Source organism: Hemiscyllium ocellatum, chromosome 36 (genome assembly GCF_020745735.1).
Source record: "Hemiscyllium ocellatum isolate sHemOce1 chromosome 36, sHemOce1.pat.X.cur, whole genome shotgun sequence".
Lineage (NCBI taxonomy): Eukaryota > Metazoa > Chordata > Chondrichthyes > Orectolobiformes > Hemiscylliidae > Hemiscyllium > Hemiscyllium ocellatum.
Window position 1 is genome coordinate 35,802,631 of NC_083436.1, and position 19,544 is coordinate 35,822,174.

General features: G+C 42.8%; 1 protein-coding gene across 3 annotated transcripts in view; it reads left to right on the plus strand.

Moving 5' to 3' along the window:
- Positions 1-19,544, plus strand: part of tbck (TBC1 domain containing kinase) — a 201,835-nt gene that overhangs the window by 12,453 nt on the left and 169,838 nt on the right. For 2 of the 3 annotated variants that reach the window (XM_060851292.1, XM_060851294.1), the window contains exons 2-3: positions 7,598-7,819; positions 13,410-13,482. In XM_060851292.1, coding sequence (XP_060707275.1) covers positions 7,627-7,819; positions 13,410-13,482 — 266 coding nt within the window. In that variant the 5' untranslated portion in view covers positions 7,598-7,626. Of the gene's footprint in view, positions 1-7,597; positions 7,820-9,052; positions 9,119-13,409; positions 13,483-19,544 lie in introns of those variants that run through there. The other variant, XM_060851293.1, reaches the window with a different exon arrangement.

The window sequence follows — 19,544 nt, forward strand, 5'->3', positions numbered from 1 at the left end:
AGTTTTGGTCTGTGAATTACGAGTGATGTGACCAATCTTAAATAATCATTTTGCAACTTCCATCCTTCTTTGTTCTAATATCCAAAAGTGTCATCTCACACAACTGACCATCCCAACATCAAGTGACTATGACCTTATTTTTGTTTTAAATATTGACCATCACCAGTAATCACCACCATGCAGCCAAATAGAAATTTAGATGCAAAGTGCATTGTGGGCAAATGCAAGCCTTCAAAAGCGAGGAAACTTTGACTTTTTTTTTAATTTCAAAAATATACTTTATTCATAAAATTATTTGGATCTCTATACAATTGGTCATGCCATTTTTGTGCACACATTACATTGCTTTACATACAGACATCAAAATTTATTTTCCTATATACAAGTCTGTACATTTACTATCCAGTTCTTCTGCTGGGGCGTCAGCAAAGCCCAAATGACTGGGTGGGCCCCCTGTACTTTTTAGGCAGGCAGATGTTACACAGTGGTCTTTCCCCACTGCGCCTTGGCGGTAGCTGCCCCAAGCTTCGATGTGTCCCTCAACACGTAGTCCTGGACCTTGGAAAGTGCCAGTCTGCAACACTCAGTCGGGGTCAACTCCTTCAGCTGGAAGATCAACAAGTTTTGGACCACCCAAAGAGCGTCCTTCATAGAGTTGATGATCCTCCAGGCACAATTGATGTTCGTCTCGGTGTGCGTCCCGGGGAACAGATCGTAGAGCATGGATTCCCGTGTCACGGCGATGCTTGGGACGAACCTCAACAAACACCACTGCATTCCTCTCCAGACTTCTTCTGCATAGGCACATTCCAAAAGGAGGTATGTGACAGTCTCGTTGCCCCCCCCCCGCAGCCACATTGAGGGCAGCATGCGGTGCGGTAGAGAGTCCAGGTGTGCATAAAGGATCTCACAGGCAGAGCCCTTCTCACCATCAGCCAAGCCATGGCTTGGTGCTTGTTGGAAAGTTCTGGCGATGAGGCATTCTGCCAGCTCAAGGAACCGCTCCGATAGGATCCGCCCTCTCCTTTTCATGAAGGGTCTCAAGGACACTACGTGCTGACCACTTCCTGATGGACTTGTGGTCAAAGGTGTTTTTCTTCATAAACTTCTCCACGAAGGACAAGTGATACGAACGGTCCAACTACTCAGAGCGTTCTGCGGCAGCGAGGCTAGGCCCATCCTTCGCAACACCGGGGACAGGTAGAACGTCAGTACGTAGTGACACTTGGTGTTTGCGTACCGGGGATCCATGCTCAGCTTGATGCAGCCACACACACAAGTGGCCATCAGGGTGAGGGTGGCATTGGTTGTGCTTTTTTCCCCATTGTCCAGATCTTTATACATGGAGTCTCTTCGGACCCGGTCCATCTTTAATCTCCATATAAAATGGAAGATGGCCTGGGTGACTGCAGTGGCATAGGTTCTGGGAATAGGCCAGACCTGTGTTACGTATAACAGCAATGACAGTGCCTCACAGCTGATGACCAGGTTTATACCCATGATGGGGAGCGATTGTAGCTTCCATCTGCCCAGTTTCTGCCTCTTTTTCAATGTTTGTGAGGAGGGCTGCTGAAATATTTATGATCGTTGGCTTTTAAACCCATTTAGAAAAGTGGAACTATGTTAACTTCCACCTTTTGGAAGTTGGTGACTTTGAAACTCGATTGAGCAAGTCATTGAGATTTGAAATCATTTAATATTTTACTGAACTCTCACTGACATAAAGAATGCATTGAAGGTTTTGGCCCAACATGGAGAGCATCTTACTGATCCTCATGGTAAGAAGGCAAACAGAAAATGGAATTTCAAGAAAGGAAAACAAAAATAAGTGCGCAACTGCTTAGAGAAGGAAAGAGTGAGCAATCAATGGTTGGACAGAAGCAGGAAAACTGAGAAGGAAAAGGAATGAAAGCAGATAATTACTCCATCAACTAAATGTTCCAAGTTATTTTAGTGGTCAGACATTGAGTTCTAATTTCAAATGTTTATATCCAGAAGGCATTTGGGGTTTTATCTCTGAACCACACTCCTAATTGTAACTCATACCAAATGCTGATCAACTGGCCTTTATGTTACATATCTTGAACATAAAGCAAAATTGGAATATCCTTCATTAACCCCTGCCTGTTTATACTTAAGAGCAGGCGGTGAGTACTTTCTTGAATTCTACTACTTTGGGTTTTGCCTCGCGTTGTCAATTGGGCCGTGACGCTAGTATAGAGGCAAGAGGTCAACAATTTTTTGATGAAGGCAACAGTGGGTACTGCAGATGCTGGAAATCAGAGTCTAGATTAGTGTTGCTGGAAAAGTACAGCAGGTCAGGCAGCATCCGAGGAGCAGGAAAATCGGGCAAAAACCTCTTCATCGGGAATGAAGGCAGGGAGCCTCCGGGGTGGAGAGATAAATGGGAGGGAGATAAATGATAATGATGAACCTAATTTATTAACTTGTTCTATTTCCTTAATGAAAGTAAATCCAGGTGACTTGTTAACTCTGCATGGACAACATGCTTTGTAGCCTTGCACAGTAAAAATAAGGAGTTTGAGAATATTTAGAATTAATTTAGTGAAAGATTGTCTTCACTGAGATTTGTGAAGACTTCTTAAAATGCTGTCCTTTTCCCATTTCCCAGCTGTAAGTGATTGGACAAGTTTCCAGAGGAAAGATTTGGTGTTTGGTGAGGAGATGTCTAGTGCTAATTTAAAACTCTGATCTGTCATAAATAATTTCTGCTGCCTTGTTTTTGGTTTCAAATGTAACAGACATGCAAACACTTAGTTCAAATTATCCACAATAGGAATTGCAATAGGCTGAGGTCTCTGTTTAGAACATAGAACAGTACAGCACAGAACAGGCCCTTCAGCCCACGATGTTGTGCCGACCATTGATCCTCATGTAAGGTAAACCTCATGTACGAACCCTCAAATTTCTGTGACCATATGCATGTCCAGCAGTCTCTTAAATATCCCCAATGACCTCATTTCCACGACTGGCGAAGCATTCCATGCTCCCACAACTCTTTGCGTAAAGAGGGTTTTCAGATTTATTGAAATGTGTGTTGAATGCTAGCTTTCACAAGTATTTTCCAATCAACCAATAGAGCTGCTGTAACACACCTCTGGAGCAGGTGAACCTTGATCCTGGGCCTCCTAACCTAAAGGCAGGGAGACTACCACTGTGTCCCAAAAGCCCTCTTCTACCTTTTTAACTTTATGCTTGGGTATGGTATCTTCTGCTTTACTGTACTGTAAGCCATTGCTTCGTAATGCTACCTCACTAACTTGGAACTCTCAGGTGAGACTTGTGATAACATCAGCAGATGCTGCTTTCAGTTGAACAAGCTTATTGTCTTGGAAGGAGAAGAGAGAAAAACATTACTTGAGAAACCATTGTTGTTTAATGTGATAATCAGTGTTGAAGTGTGGCTAATTGGAAATCCAGATGCAGCGAATTGTGCATTTGTAGACTTTGCTGTTAGGCATGCAAACTCAGTACTGATTTGCATTACTCACCGATAAGAATTTTAATCTTTTATTCCACTTGTTTTTAAAATGGAAAGAAGAAATGCGGAGTATTTCTTCTTTATCACAGAATATGGGTATCAGACATGATCAGGCTATTTGATAGTGCTGAGAATATGGTTGGGAGGAGCTGGGGAAAACTGAAAGGAACTTGTAACATGCTAAAATAAAATCTGGCTTTGTAGCAGTGAATGTCAGTGTCTATTGCAGATAAAACCCAATCATCAGCTGCAAGATACACTCCGTGTTGCTGTATGTTGCAGTGTTCTGGTCCATACCCCACTCTGTACCATGCATTTTTCATCATGTCTAGTGATGCAAAGTGATCTGTGTCTGCAGAGACATATTAATTTCTGGACAAGGGAGAGAGAAAATCTAACCCTCAGTGTGCACCTTTATAAAACTATATGTACATGTCAGTCTGCAAGCACCAATTTTCCTACTTGCTGAGGTTCAATTAGTTCCCAGTGCCGCAAAAGATGTTTATTCCATAATACCATAAGATACTGGAGCAGAATTAGGTCATTCAGCTCATTGAGTCTGCTCAGCCATTCGATCATGCTTGATATGTTTCTCAACCCTATTCTCTTTTCTTCTCCTTCGATTCCCTTACTATTCAAGAGCCTATCGATCACTGTCTTAAATACACTCAATGTCTTGGCCTCCACAGCCATCTATCATAGTTTCACAGTTCACCACCCTCTGGCTGAAGAAATTCTCCTCATTTCCATTCTAAAAGGATGTCCCTTCACTCTGGGGCTGTGCCCTCAGGTCGTATCTCTCTTACTAATGGAAACATCTTCTCCATTAGTTCATTCTATCCAGGCCTGTCAGTATTCTGTACATTTCAAAGAGATCCCTCCTCATCCTTCTGAATTCCAAGTACAGACCCAGGGTTCACAAATACTTCTTGTGTGACAAGCCCTTTATTCCCAAGATCTTTCTTGTGAACGTCCTCTGGACCTACTCCAAGGCCAGCACATCCTTCCTTAAATAAAGGGTCCAAAGCTGCTCACAATATTCCAAATGCAGTCTGACCAGAGTCCCATTGCCACAGAATGCTCCACCCATTTGGACTGTGCCATGCTGCCTGCCTCCCTTTTTGGAGACATTTATGTAGAGAAACCCCTTTGACCACATCTGGGATGGATCTGCCCTTGAGAAAAGGAGATGGTTGAGCTTTTTGGTTGGCGCTGTGAGTACATTGCTCTAGTAATTTGTGGAATGCCTCACAGCCAGAACTTTCAGATAAGCACTAAGAAGCAGCTTGACTGGTTGTTAGAAAAGGAGAAAGTGAGGACTGCAGATGCTGGAGATCAGAGCTGAAAATGTGTTGCTGGAAAAGTGCAGCAGATCAGGCAGCATCCAAGGAGCAGGAAATTTAACGTTTCCTGAAGAAGGGCTTATGCCCAAAACATCAAATCTCCTGTTCCTTGGATGCTGCCTGACCTGCTGCGCTTTTCCAGCAACACATTTTCAGCTCTGGTTGTTAGAAAATCCATCCCTGTCATATCCATGCTGCATGTCCCAAGTCTTAAGCTTCTTGCACAGTACCCTCAAAGCAGCTGTGCTGAGGAAATACCATTGTCCACTTTCTGTTAGAAGAAGCCTTTGTGAGAAAGCTCTGGAAAGAGATGCAGTGGTTTTCTGCAATGTTCATCTCAAGTAGGTCCTTGACACAATGTTCTCTGCTTCATGGCCCATTCCCATAGATGCAGACCATGACAAATAACATATGCAGCTGGTTAACCATCAACTCTAAAAGGCACTGTTTAGTCTACCTGAAACTCGTTGATCTTCCAACGCAGAGTTTCCCATGCCGGAGTTTTGTAGAATGGCAGATGACACAGCCCAGGGTGATTTGTAGGAGATACTGAAACCTGAGGCAGTCGCTGTGGAGGTTCAGTGAGGAACAGACACTTTCTAAGGTCTCCCTGCTGTATTATACCAAGGGTCTGACACCTTGGCCAGTATGTTATCATGGAATATAAATTGTAAATATTATGTATAATTGGAATTGCATTGAGGCACCTCAGACTGCCATGTACTACGTGGAATGAATTTGAACTAGATAGTAATTTTGATAAAGTCAAATGTGAACAGTTATGAAATATAATTTTACAAATCTTCATGAGTAAGTTGTTATTGAACATCTCTAGAATAAAATAAAATGAATATGCATTATTTAATGGTATCCCAATGTTCTTTTCAGCTAAGAATTGCTATATATTCACCATTGGATCTATATTACAACAGTGACTACATGGCAAAAGTACTTTGCTGGCCCTTTGGGCATCCTGCGATATTAAAAAGCTTTATATTACTGTAGCTCTTTCATTCACAATTTCATTGAACAACAAGACAAATAATCTCTTTTGGTACTGTTGGTTAAGTGTAAGCTCAGCTGCTATTTTCCCACTAGTACCACATCAACGTGAGCTGGAATTTGATTCAAGGGTTTCCTCCTCACTAGGTGAGTGTGTCACTACAGCTGCTGAAGTGGAAGTGTATGTGACCGTGTGGAAAGATACAATGCACAATAGAGCTGTTGGCAGTCAAATCACTGATACCAAGACTTACTTTCAAAGATTAGGGCAGTGCCAACACTCTCTAGTTCTCTTAACGGTGGCAAAAATGCTTTCAAAATATTTGATAACATCACCAAAAATGCTTTGAAATATTTATAAGGTACAAGTGCATCAAAAGAAAGCTACTGTAGGATACAGTTGAAGTTATATAGCATCAGTTTGAGGCAAGTTATTCAGCTCTTCTCTCCCCAAGGATCTGACCACTATCTACTACCATGACTTGCGTGTGGCAGAATACTTTGGATGAGTGCAGCTCCAAATACACTCCATCAACTCTGCACCATCCTGGACAAAACAGTCATAAGGCATGGGAGCAGAAATTAGGCCATTCAGCCCAATGAGTCTGCTCTACCATTCAATCATGGCTCAACCCCATTCTCCCACTTTCTCCCTGTAACCCTTGATCCCCCTAATATTCAAGAATCTATCTATCTCGGTCTTAAGTATACTCAATGACCTGGCCTCCAAGGCTTTCTTTAGCCGTGAATTCCATAGATTCACCACACTCTGGTTGAAGAGGTCCACTTGATTGGCATCTCACCCGCCACTTTAAGCATTCTCTGCACCATTTACAAGATGCACTGTAGTAATACACCATGGCTCCTTCAACAGCAACCTTTTACACATGCAACCTATACCTCCTAGACAAAGACGAGGGAGGGAAACATCCTCGCTGCAATTCCCAGCAACCACCCCAAGCCCACCCCACCATGCCACACACCATCCTGACTCGGAACTATATTGCCATCCTTTCACTGTCCCTGGGTCGCAACCTGGAACTGCCTTCCTAACAGCAGTGCGGTTATATCGGTCATCCATGGACTGGAGCAGCTCAGAAAGATGACTTGCCACCACTTTCTCAAACACAATTGAGAATAGGCACTGATGTCCAAATCCTGTGAATGAATATTAAAATAAAGTGACTATCTCTACTGTGCTTGAACTCGGCTCTCATCTCATTCTCATTTCTTCGCATTTAGATTAGCCATTGAGTGTTTTTGTACAGTTTTATAAGCAATAATTTGCAAATACTTCGACAAATGGTGTTTGAAAATGCTGTGGTAACTTGCGTTTTTGGGTTTCTGTAATTATAAAAACAAATTTTTGATCACATTTATTTAATGTTTTGCTAGTTTCTCAATGTAAATTGCAGGTGTCTGGATATAGGAGCAAAGGAACATGAGTAGATCATTCAGTTAGATCATGACTGCTCTGTAACTCGACTGTATTTACCTACCATTGTTTCGTATCCTTACTCAAAAATCTATCAGTCTCAGTCTTGATGGTTTTAATTCACCCCTTTTTTTAGGTCGAGGTTGTGGTCATTTACTGTTTAGCATTTGTGTATACAAAAGTAATGTCTCTAAGCTTTTTGTTCACCCAAAGGAGGTTCACTTTACTGTTTTGACCGTCTTAGCTAATTGAAATGGCAGCTTTCATCCCACATTTCCCTGAATCTTTTGTGTATTCCTTCCTTTTTCTGTTCAGATTTGCAATGACACTGAATTGAGAGGAAAATGTTCCCGCTAAAAGACGCCCAGCTTGGAGCCTTCACTTTTTTTGCCTCAACACTTCCACACGACGTGTGCGGCAGCAACGGGCTTCCACTCACCCCAAACTCCATCAGGATTCTGGGACGATTCCAAATCCTCAAGGCCATCTCCCATCCCCGGCTCTGCCAATATGTGGACATGTTGCGTGGCAAACATGGTGAGCTCTTTCTTATTCAGTGCTGATCTCCTGCATCCTTGAATCATGATCTTTGAAAGAAATTTGGAGATAGATGAAAGAAAGACACAAAGTTAAAGTAATTAATTCTCAGTTAGATCCATGTACTCCCAATCGATGTGTATCTACTATTTTGTCACATGACTACTTCCTTTTTGATGTTGGCATATTTGGACAATGCTCAATGTTGATAGAAGGTTTGTACCTACTGTAAATACAATACATATGAATAGATATATCAGTGTTTACCCTTCTGTTTCATACAATTTTTAAATGTTTGGTGAGCCAAATAAATAAATTGTCAAAATCCAGACATGTTTAACTTTTTAAGAGCTAGGTGAACTGCCTTGCACATCAACTATGAATTGTATACACCAGCAACCAGAGACTGCAAATCAAAGAGTAGTAATCCAAGTCAAAACTCTGTTGTGAAGAATACAACAATGCCTTATTTTAATACACCAAATAAATGCTATGAATACACCAAACTGAAAGAAGGAGGTAGTCATGATTTAATAACTTGCAGATTCAGATGAAGAAACAGTTCTCAAGTATTAACTCAAAACACTTAAAGCTGGGAAATGCACTTCTTTCAATTTGACATCAAGTGCCTCATGTGAATCTTAGCACAGAGAAATCAAATCAAAGTGTTGCAGTGTCTGAATTTAGAACTGCTCAACTTGGGAAGATCTAAAATGTGGCACAATCTTCAGGCTCTTGAAGGTGCTGGACCTTAAAGTACCTGTAATTTAAATTTCTCGTGAAGTTTAAATGACCAATCTTTCTTCACTTTGTATATGTTTGACATGAGCAATCAGGCTTAGCAGTAGCTCAGAATGGGATGTATCCAGTGCATGTTATAATGATGTGCCATTATGTTATGTGTTACATAAGGGGTATTCCCTCTGTTCCAGGTGCTAAACTGAAGCTAAAACAACATTATTCCTCTGAGAGGCCATCACCTTGGATAAGATGATGCATGCATCAGAGAGTTACTGTTGTCATTGGTTCCATTGCTCATTGCTACCAATCCTAGATTGACCTAAGTGTTAATGTGAGCCACCGATGACTGAATAAATTAGCATTGCATTCTCAGTTTGTCAAAACATTACCACTCTGAGGAAACAATACTGGATATCATTCAACATTTTTACTACAGTGCTGTCTTAAAACTGTAATATTTTGAAAAATCAACCAGAGATGCCCATTGTAACTGTGAAATTTTAAATCGACTGTTGAAGCCTCAAGATACTGTTAAAGCATTCTGCACCTTCAATTGTGGTAGGTGTAAAACCAAACCATTTTGTAAGTTCTGTCGTATGGAATGAAGTTATGCTGAATCTTTATAAATCACTCATTGACCATATAAATACTGTGGCTACAAGACCAGGTCAGAATGTGGGTGTGAATCCAGCCATGGCACATGGTGAAATGTGAATGTAGTAAAAATTTGATATTAAGAGTCTATTGATCACCATTGTCAATTGTTGGAAAAACACATCTAGTTCATTAGGGTCCTTTGGGGAAGAAAACTGCCATCCCTACTTGGTCTGATCTACATGTGACTCCAGACACACAGCAATGTAGCTGACTCTTAACTGCCCTCTGGGCAATTAGGGATGGGCACTAAATGCTGACCTGACCAGTGACGCCCACATCCCATTAATGAATAAAAATAAAGAAGCTAGGAATCCAGTAGCAAGGAACTCACCTTCTGATTCCTGTATGCTGATCCATCACCATCAAAGCATAAATTAGGAGTGTGTTGGAATACTCCCCACGTGTCTGTATGAGTGAAGTTCCATTAGCTCTCGAGAAGCTTGACACCATTCACGACAAAGCAGATTGCTTGATTGGCATCACAACAGCATACATTCACTCCCTCTACTACTGATGCCAATGTGCGGCAGTATGTGCCATTTATCTCTAAGATGCACTGGAACTCCCCACCTAATGGCATTGTTAGTAATAACATCAAATGGACTGCAGCACTTCAAGAAGGCAGGTCACCATCTCCTTCTCAAAGGCAACTCTGAATGGGCAGATAGCCAGCAATACCCATATTCCATGAATGACTAAAGTCTAAACACTGAGTTTTATTTAAAATCAGAGGGCATTATACCCACTTCTTGGCACCAAGATTTAGGAAGGATGTCAAGGCCTTTGAAAAAGTGCAGAGAGACAATTTAGCAGAATAACACAAGAGATGAAAGGCTTTATTTGCAAAGACCTTGGAAGCTAGTTTTGTCCTTCTTTGAGCAAAGATGGTTAAAGGGTGATTTTATTTTGAAGTCTTGAAAAACTGAAAGATCTTGATCATGCATTAGCCAAAACAATCGCTGATTTAGGATAACTAGCAAAAGGGACGGTAGGAGACGACATGAAGATTGACAAAGAAATTAGGTTGTAGAAACCTCCCTGAAAACATGGTGCAAGCAGATGTAGTAACTTTCAAAAGGGGATTGGAGAATTAATTGGGAAGGAATAACTTGGAGGGTTATGGAGTAAGAGTGAGGAAATTGGACAAAATTGATAACTCTACCAAAGAGCTGACATTGGGATAATAGACAATAGACATTAGGTGCAGGAGTCGGCCATTCAGCCCTTTGAGCCTGCACCACCATTCAATATGATCATGGCTGATCATTCCTAATCAGTATCCTGTTCCTGCCTTATCTCCATAACCCTTGATTCCACTATCTTTGAGAGCTCTATCCAACTCTTTCTTGAATGAATCCAGAGACTGGGCCTCCACTGCCCTCTGGGGCAGAGCTTTCCACACAGCCACCATTCTCCGGGTAAAGACATTTCTCCTCATCTCTGTCCCTGTATGGTCTACCCTGTATTTTTAAGCTGTGTTCTCTGGTTCGGCACTCACCCATCAGCGGAAACATGTTTCCTGCTGCCAGAGTGTCCAATCCTTTCATAATTTTATACGTCTCAATTAGATCCCCTCTCAGTCTTCTAAACTCAAGGGTATACAAGCCCAGTCGCTTCAGTCTTTCAGTGTAAGGTAATCCCTCCATTCCAGGAATTGACCTCGTGAACCTACGCTGCACTCCTTCAATAGCCAGAATGTTTTTCCTCAAATTTGGCGACCAGAACTGCACACAGTACTCCAGGTGTGGTCTCACCAGGGCACCTCTTTGCTTCTATACTCAATCCCTCTTGTTATGAAGGCCAGCATGCTATTAGCCTTCTGCACTACTTGCTGTACCTGCATGCTTGCCTTCATTGACTGGTGTACAAGAACACCCAGATCTCTCTGTACTGCCCCTTCACCTAAATTGATTCCATTTAGGTAGTAATCTGCCTTCCTGTTCTTGCTACCAAAGTGGATAACCATACATTTATCCACATTAAACTGCATCTGCCATGCATCTGCCCACTCACCTAACTTGTCCAGGTCACCCTGTAATCTCCTAACATCCTCATTACATTTCACCCTGCCACCCAGCTTTGTATCATCAGCAAATTTGCTAATGTTATTGCTGATACCATCTTCTATATCATTAACATATATTGTAAAAAGCTGCAGTCGCATCACTGATCCCTGTGGTACCCCACTAGTCAATGCCTGCCATTCCGAAATGGAGCCGTTTATCACTACCCTTTGTTTCCTATCAGCCAACCAATTTTCAATCCAATCTAGTACTTTGCCCCCAATACCATGCGCCCTAAGTCTACTCACTAACCTCCTATGTGGAACTTTATCAAAAGCTTTCTGAAAGTCCAAGTACACTACATCTACTGGATCTCCCTCGTCCATCTTCAGAGTTACATCCTCAAAAAACTCCAGAAGATTAGTCAAGCACAATTTTCCCTTCATAAATCCATGCTGACTCTGTCCTATCCTGTTACTACTATCCAGATGTGCCGTAATCTCATCCTTTATAATAGACTCCAGCATCTTTCTCACCACTGAGGTCAGACTAACTGGTCTATAGTTTCCTGCTTTCTCTCTCCCACCTTTCTTATGGGCTGAATAGTCTCCTTCCACAATTTAATAATTCAGCAATTCTATTCTATGATTGCAAGGCTGTATGATTCTAACCACATTTGAAAGAGAGAGCCTGGAGGTTGCTGAGCCAATTATAGTGTTATTGCAGTGTTGTTGCCAGTAATATACTGCAAAATTGGATGATATTTAAACCAGTGAACAGATGCTGGATTTAAACTTATGAGACATGTGGTAAGCATTAGTTGAACAATAAAATATTTCTGATTGTGTACATGGACATGAATAGGTAACGAGGTGGATGCCATGATTGCAGGTGCCAAACCACTAAGGCACAGCATTCTATCGATGGATTGGTTTCTAACTTGTGGCATACAATTTAAAAGTGAAGATGGGACTGGGAGAAGGGAGGGATCTAAAGGGGGAGACAATTGTGTTTAGCATCTGGTTGTGCTTGAACATTCCAGGCTTCTAAACTAATCTTATGATGGTTCTCTTTAGCTTCCATTTCTCAATGTCCAAGAGGGATTCCTGATACAAACTAAAGGTCCCAGTTTCAGTCCATTGTTAGTGCCAGGTGATCTGGTTTGAACTAAGCCAACAGGTGAAGAACTGGCCAAAATGCCCTCAAGGGAGAATAGTTATTTAGAGGTCTTACTCCTGGCCATTGCCTTGTAACTTCTGTTGGGATATGCTCCTGTGGTAACATTGGGTAAATGCAGAATATTCCTGGCTCCCCTCCCTCTCTCTGCAAACATATGGGATCACCACTACCTTCAGCTTCTCTCCAAGTCAGTGCAGACACGATGGACAGAATGGCCATGTTATTTTGTGAATACCCACCATTCTTCTTTGGAGCTATATCACTGTTCCCTCACTTTCAATGAGACAAAATCCTGGAGTCCCGTACCTGAATAGCATTATGGGTGTGCCATCGCTGCATGGCTACAGTGGTTCACGAGGCTGACTCACCACCACCCCCTTGTGGGAACTTGGAAATGTGCAACTAACTCTGGCCTGGCCAGTGACAGTCACATCCCATCAACATTTTTTGCAAAAATAACTATCCAGCCATTCCATTTGAATAACTCTCCACAGTAACTCCATGGCCAGCCATAAAAATTGATCAGTTAGATAGGGGTTCCTTGATTTTCTGACCCTGAAAGAATCAGTCTCTTTAGGGGAGGTGAGGTGGAACAGTGAGGAAGCTGAGCTGAGTGGGAGAATTCTGATATTGTTAGTTTGTGATGTTTTTGTATGCACATTTCTCACCTTTAGTGCTCTCCTACATGGACGATACTGCGCACAGGACCGTACAAGTTTCAAAGTTTGTAACATGAGGTCATTGGATTTCCTAAAACGATCTGTACAATCAGTATAAACCTGATGGGTCTTTAATATGTCAGACACCCATTAAGAATGGATGTTGCCAACTCCAGATATTCTGGCATTTTGTTTTTCTTCCTTTCTTGTTAGTGAATAAAAAGGTATCACGGTTTAATTATCTGGGGCTTAGCTTCGTTAAATCTTTTAAAAGTAAATGTTAAACAACTTGGTAACAATTTCCACAACTATGTTCAACATCTTGGGGTCCTGTTCTTTCTTCTTGTACAGAAAGGCTGGTGGTGGTTACAGAGCATTATGAGAGAAGTCTGGAAGATCTATTAAAGCATGGAAAGCCAACCAGGTAACATTTTAAAACACTATATATTGTTTAGGTCATAGAGATGTACAGTACGGAAACAGACCCTCTTACAAAGAAACTTTCTCCCGTAGCACCCAGCAGCATAATTGATCAAATTATTATTGATAGGTGACCCTTCAGAAAAATCTGAGAACCGCTTTTATTGAGTAAGTTTGTATTCAATGTATCCTTCATGTGAATCAATTAATACACATTGTGCATCTGTTAAAAGTCTGGTCCAATCAGCCCCATTAAATTTTCTGGAGCTTTTGCGCTAGGGTGGTCTTAAGATCTTCAGGGCATCCTGGGGAACAAGGCCAATATCTGCAGATGTGCCGAATCAATCAAATTGAAATATTGTAAATAAGTAGCCCAGAATCTGAGCCAGGAGACACAATTTAAACCAGTGAATCCAGCAGTTTTCACAATGTGTTATTATTTGAAAATTTTTGTTCTAAAGTGGGGGAAGGATGGATTTGGGCTCTCGGTTCTGTGATGATCTGACTCTTCCAACAAGTTGCAAATTAATTTTGAACAGTGAGCTAAAGACAGCATCTCCAAAAATGTGGTTTTAGCTAAATGACAAGTAAATTCCCAGCAGAGTAATAATTGCCAAAGTATTTGCTGACTTGAGGTTTACAACATGGAGGCAGGAGGGAGAGAGGGGTGGAGTTGCCCAGAAGCAAAGATATTCAGTAGATGTGAAGCTGGGAAAACGCAGCAGCTCAGACAGCATCTGAGGAGAAGACAAGTCAACATTTCGTACTTGCCTGCACCTCGGATGCTGTCTGACTCGCTGTGCTTTTCCAGCTTCACATCTACTGACTGACTTCCAACATCTGCAGTCCTTACAGTCTCCAAGCAGATGTATTCAGACACAAACTGCTTCAGTCGAAGGGAAGACGTCATTAACAGCAGAGGCGCTGTTGCATGCATTTCCATCAGTCAGGCCTTTGGAGAAGTCACATCTTGCTTGGAAGAATACTCTGGAAGCAGAAGATTGTTGAGGTGTTAGAGGAGGAGGACTACAAGGCTTTGAATATATGAATTTAAGGAACCGATGTTCAGAAATAATAATGAACTATGTTAGCATCTTGTTTAAGGGACTTGTGAAGAAACGTGAACTGAGAAAAATAGTATTCACCAAAAAGCAATAGATTACAGCAGGCCAGCTGAACAGAAGTATTAGTATGAGACTGGGAGATCCTTCATTAAAGTCCTTATAGACCACATCAAATGCATTACCCTCCTCAACACCCCAAGCTATCTCCTCAAAATATTAGATCAAATTTGTCAACACATTTTTCCCTTAACAGCTCACTGTTTCCTTCTCAAGGGCAACTAGGTGTGGGCAATAAATCCGGGCCAGCCAGCAACACCTGCATCTCATAACTTTTAAAACTATATATATTTATGTTCAGATGGTGAGTGAAAGTGGTTGTTCCCAGTGTGTTTGTGTAGTCAGTTATTCTGGGTTTGTGTGAAGCCTATTACTTCCGGATGGTCCAGATTGAGAAATGTTTATTTTGGCTGCATTTGGCGTTCAGGGTGTGGGAGAAGAGCAATCATCCGAGTTCTATTTGGAAGGCGGATTGGATCCACACCGCCGTGACTTCCTTCTATCATGTGTCAGGCAAGGAGGCAGATCCTGGATTACTCTCTGGTGGGACAGGATAGAATCCTGTGCTGGCAGCGATCTGATTCCCACTGGCCCTCCAATCAACTGCCCCGTCCCACCCCATCTTCTGAGATGCACGCTGAAGTCTGGAACTAAGGATACTGGTGGGAGACTTTCCAATCCTTTCTCCTCTGCAGCTGACCTGACCGGGGGGCTTCTCACCTGCTTTAATATCTGCCATCGGTGTGCATTGCAGTGATTTACAGGCAAATATTCAATCTGTTTGGTGCGTTATGAACACATTGGGTATCACATCCTGAAGTGTGACTTGAATCCAGAGTTCCTGGCTCCAAGGCAAAGATGGTACCCATCGCATCCCAAGAGCTTGCTCCATTGGAATTGGGGTTAGAGTATGGATCTGACCAACTCCACTACAACTGAAATGGGAAGCTACTCAAGTCTGTAGCATCAGTGGGGAATAAAAAGAAGCCCTCTGGTTGGCATGCGAGAGACTTGCAAGAGAAACTGCCAGTGGGGTTAATTTTACATGTTTAGTGCATCCATTCAAAGACCCTACATCTGTGCTGTAACGCAAACGTAGCAAAGCTTCCCACCAACAGGGGCAGGAAAACATGATGCAGCATTATTCCTTTGCCAACAGCAGAGATGATGCAAGAACATTGCCAGTACTGTTTGTGGCGCTGGCTCAGCACTCGACACTGCTGAACCAACATACAACGTCCGCTGGTATGTACCAGCTGCAAGTACTGGCTTTGGGCAGGTTACATTCTGCCCACTGTACCATCCAGCAGGTGCACATGATCGCCTGTGTGTGTGCCAGCCCCAACCACCAAGAAAATGTCTAGCCATGAAAAGATTTGAATTACTTCTACTAACGTATGATCTCTGGTTAAAAACTGTTCCGGACAGCATGTTTCTCAATAACTCTCTGCCCTTGATGAACTATGGTACCTTGACCCCTGGGACTGGTTTGAGAATTCATGTCATTTTAGTTCACGTTGTCGATGACACTCGATGAAAGGCATTCCACTGTAAATCCTGGGTTTGCAAGCGACATGTATTTTTACCACTTCTGGAAAAGCCGGACACCATGCAGATGACTGCAGTCACAGATGATCAATGTGGAACTTCTGCTTGGAAGGCTGTGGATATCTGTGTCAGGAGTGGACTCAGTGACTTCAGTAAAGAATAGTTCAAATAACAAAAAGACCCCACCACTAGGGGTATACTTCCCTCCCCACCGCGATCTGCATTTCGGAGAGATCATTCCCTCCGCCACTCCCTTGTCAGATCCATGCCAACACCCCATTCCTGCATCTTCCCCTGCTACCACAAGAAGTGCAAAACCTGTGCCCAAACCTCCCCCCTCACCTCTGTCCAAGACCCCAAAGAATCCTTGCACATCCGACAAAAATTTACCTGTACCTCCACACACATCATCTACAGTATCCGTTGCACCTGATGTGGTCTCCTGTACATTGGGGAGACAACGGTAACTTGTGGATCCTCCCAGAGGGCATCTCTGTGACACCTGCACTCATCAACCCCACCGCCATGTGGTCAAACACTTTAACACCCCTTCCCACTCCACCAGGACATGCAGGTCCTGGGCCACTTCCATCACCAAACCCTAACCACCCAAAACCTGGAGGAAGAATGCCTCATCTTCTGCCTTTGGTCCTTGCAACCACACGGGATCAATGTGGATTTCGCCAGTTTTCTCATTTCCCCTCCCCCACCTTTTCCCAGTCCCAAGCCTCCGACTCAGCACCGCCCTCTTGACCGGTCCATCTTCCTTCCCACCTACCCACTTCACCCTCCTCTCTGACCTTTTTACCTTTCCTCCCCACCTTCATCTACCTATCACATTCATAGCTACCTGCCCCTCCCATTTATCTCTCAGCCTCCCTGGACCCATGGTACTTTATTCCTGATGAAGGGCTTATACCCAAAATGTCGATTTTCCTGCATCTCGGATGCTGCCTGATCTTCTGTGCTTTTCCAGCACTACGGTCTTAACTCTGATCTCCAGCACCTGCAGTCCTCACTTTCTCCTGCTATCAAATTGATCCCGCTGATTGATTTTAAGGTGATCCTAATGCAACTAACTGGCTAGCGTTTTTGGGCTCTTGTGGTAGTGTCCCTACCTCTTAATCAAGAAACCTAGGTTCAAGTCCTGCCTGCTCCTGAGGTGTGTAATAGCATCTCTAAACGGGTTCATTAGAAAATTATAAACTGATGGACTACTATGTCTTTTCCAGTCCTATACAAGGTCAAAGGAAACATTCCTCAGGGTTATTAGAGAAGGGAGCAACTTTCTAAACTTAGAGGTAGAGTTTATGAAGGGGACAGCTGATTCAACCTTGTCAGTTTTTACAATTAATCCTCCCAGATATTGTGACGTCGTCTTGTGACCACATTATCTGTTGCATACGATCTACAGAACAATGTTATCGTAATAATGGGTTGAAGGAAGAGGCAAATGAAATAAAATCAAAGAACTGGGACTCTGAAATAAAATCAGAAAACGCTGGAGCAGCTAGGTAAGTCTGACATTGTCTGTGGAGAGAAAAACAGTTAATATTTTGAGTCTAGTGATTCATTTATTCATTCATTTGAAACATTAACTCTGTTTTTCTCTCTACAAGTGCTGCCAGAGTTTATCCAGCACTCTGATTTTGAAATGTGTCTCAGTTTCTCTTAGACACACATTATGCAAAGAGGGTGCATTGCAAAGACCTGAAATTTGTCTCTGACTCTTTACAAAGCTTCATTCTTGCTATTTGTTATTAAAGGTTGAAAGTGAGGACTGCAGATGCTGGAGATCAGAGCTGAAAATGTGTTGCTGGAAAAGCACAGCAGATCAGGCAGCATCCAAGGAACAGGAGAATCGACGTTTCAGGCATAAGCCCTTCTTCAGGAATCTGAACCTGAAGAAGGGCTTATGCCCGAAACGTCAATTCTCCTGCTCCTTGGATGCTGCCTGTATTTGTTATTAGAGCTTGGCAATTAACCATGTAGCTGTTCAACTGTGTATTCACACTCCATCTGCTGGTAAAATCATGTAACTGCAGTAGTGACATGAATTAAAATGGTGCATTAAGCAGTTTGGAGCCAGAGAAGTGTTGGACCAAACTCCAAAGTGATGGACATTCCATGGAAGGATACGGAAAACTTTTTTCATCGAGGAAATGTGTGCAGCTAAATATATACCTGTTACCTTCAGTTGTGAAATGTTCTAGGTGGTGTGGAGAAACTGATAGAACAGCAAAGTCATGTGTAGTGAAATGACATGGCTTTAATACCAGCAATGAGCTGCCAAGTTTAAAATAATATTTCTCCATCTGACGCTTGCCTTCATTGCTCAGACCTTTGAGTACAGGAGTTGAAATGTCATGTTGAGGTTATTCAGGACGTTGGTGAGGCCTGTTATAAAGTTATAGAGTCATATAGGAGGGAAACAGCCCCTTTAGTCCAATTCATCCAAGCTGACTATAATCCCAAGCTAAACTAGTCCCGCCTGCCTACTCCTGGCTGATATGTCTCCAAACCTTTCCTATTCACGTACTTACCTAAGTATCTTTTAAACATTCCACATCTGAACCTCCCTCTGTGTAAAACATTTGCCCCTCGTGTCTTTTCTGTGCAGGTCTGGTCATTATAGGAAGGATGTTATTAAACTGGAGAGGGTTCAGAAACAAGTTACCAGGATGTAAGTGGGAATGGAGGGTGTGAGATTTAAAAATAGTCTGAAGGGACTCGGCAAGATGGCAGCAATTCAGTAGAACTGCTGTAGATGGCTCTGCCTAACACCCAAGGCAAATAGATGTTTTTTACCATCCCTGGCCAACTTATATGGTGGAATTGTTAATTTAAAAACTTGAACAACACATATTTGTTGACAATTTGGAATGGGAGAGATGCCAAAAGGAAAGGGAACAAGCAAACCACAGCAAGGAGGACACTCCCCTGCAGCAACGGGCACACCAGAGGCTGCAGCAGCCTCTCCTTGAACCCCCGGGGGACTTGACCGACTCACTGGAATTGGCGGCAGTGATGGCGAGACTTACCATGGAGGTTGAGGCTGCGATCGAGGAGATCCGTGCCCAGGTCTAACCCATTGCGTCCATACTGCAGAAACATGAACGGGACCTCCAGGGCCTCTGGAAGCAGATGGAAGAGGTGAAGGCTCGAACCATGGCCTCTGAAGCGGGTCCTCATCCGGAAGGATCCAGGTACTGGAACAGGAAGCATGGGCCTTGCGAGATCAGGTCAACGCCCTCGAAAATCGAAGTCGGTGGACAAATCTGCAGATTGTCAGGCTCTCAGAGGGTGAGGAAGCTGGGGCAGCCGGTCAGCTCCTTGAACTGCTGCTGCAGTTCGTGGGCCTTCAGATCGAGTCCAGCCGGCTGCACGTTGAAAGGGC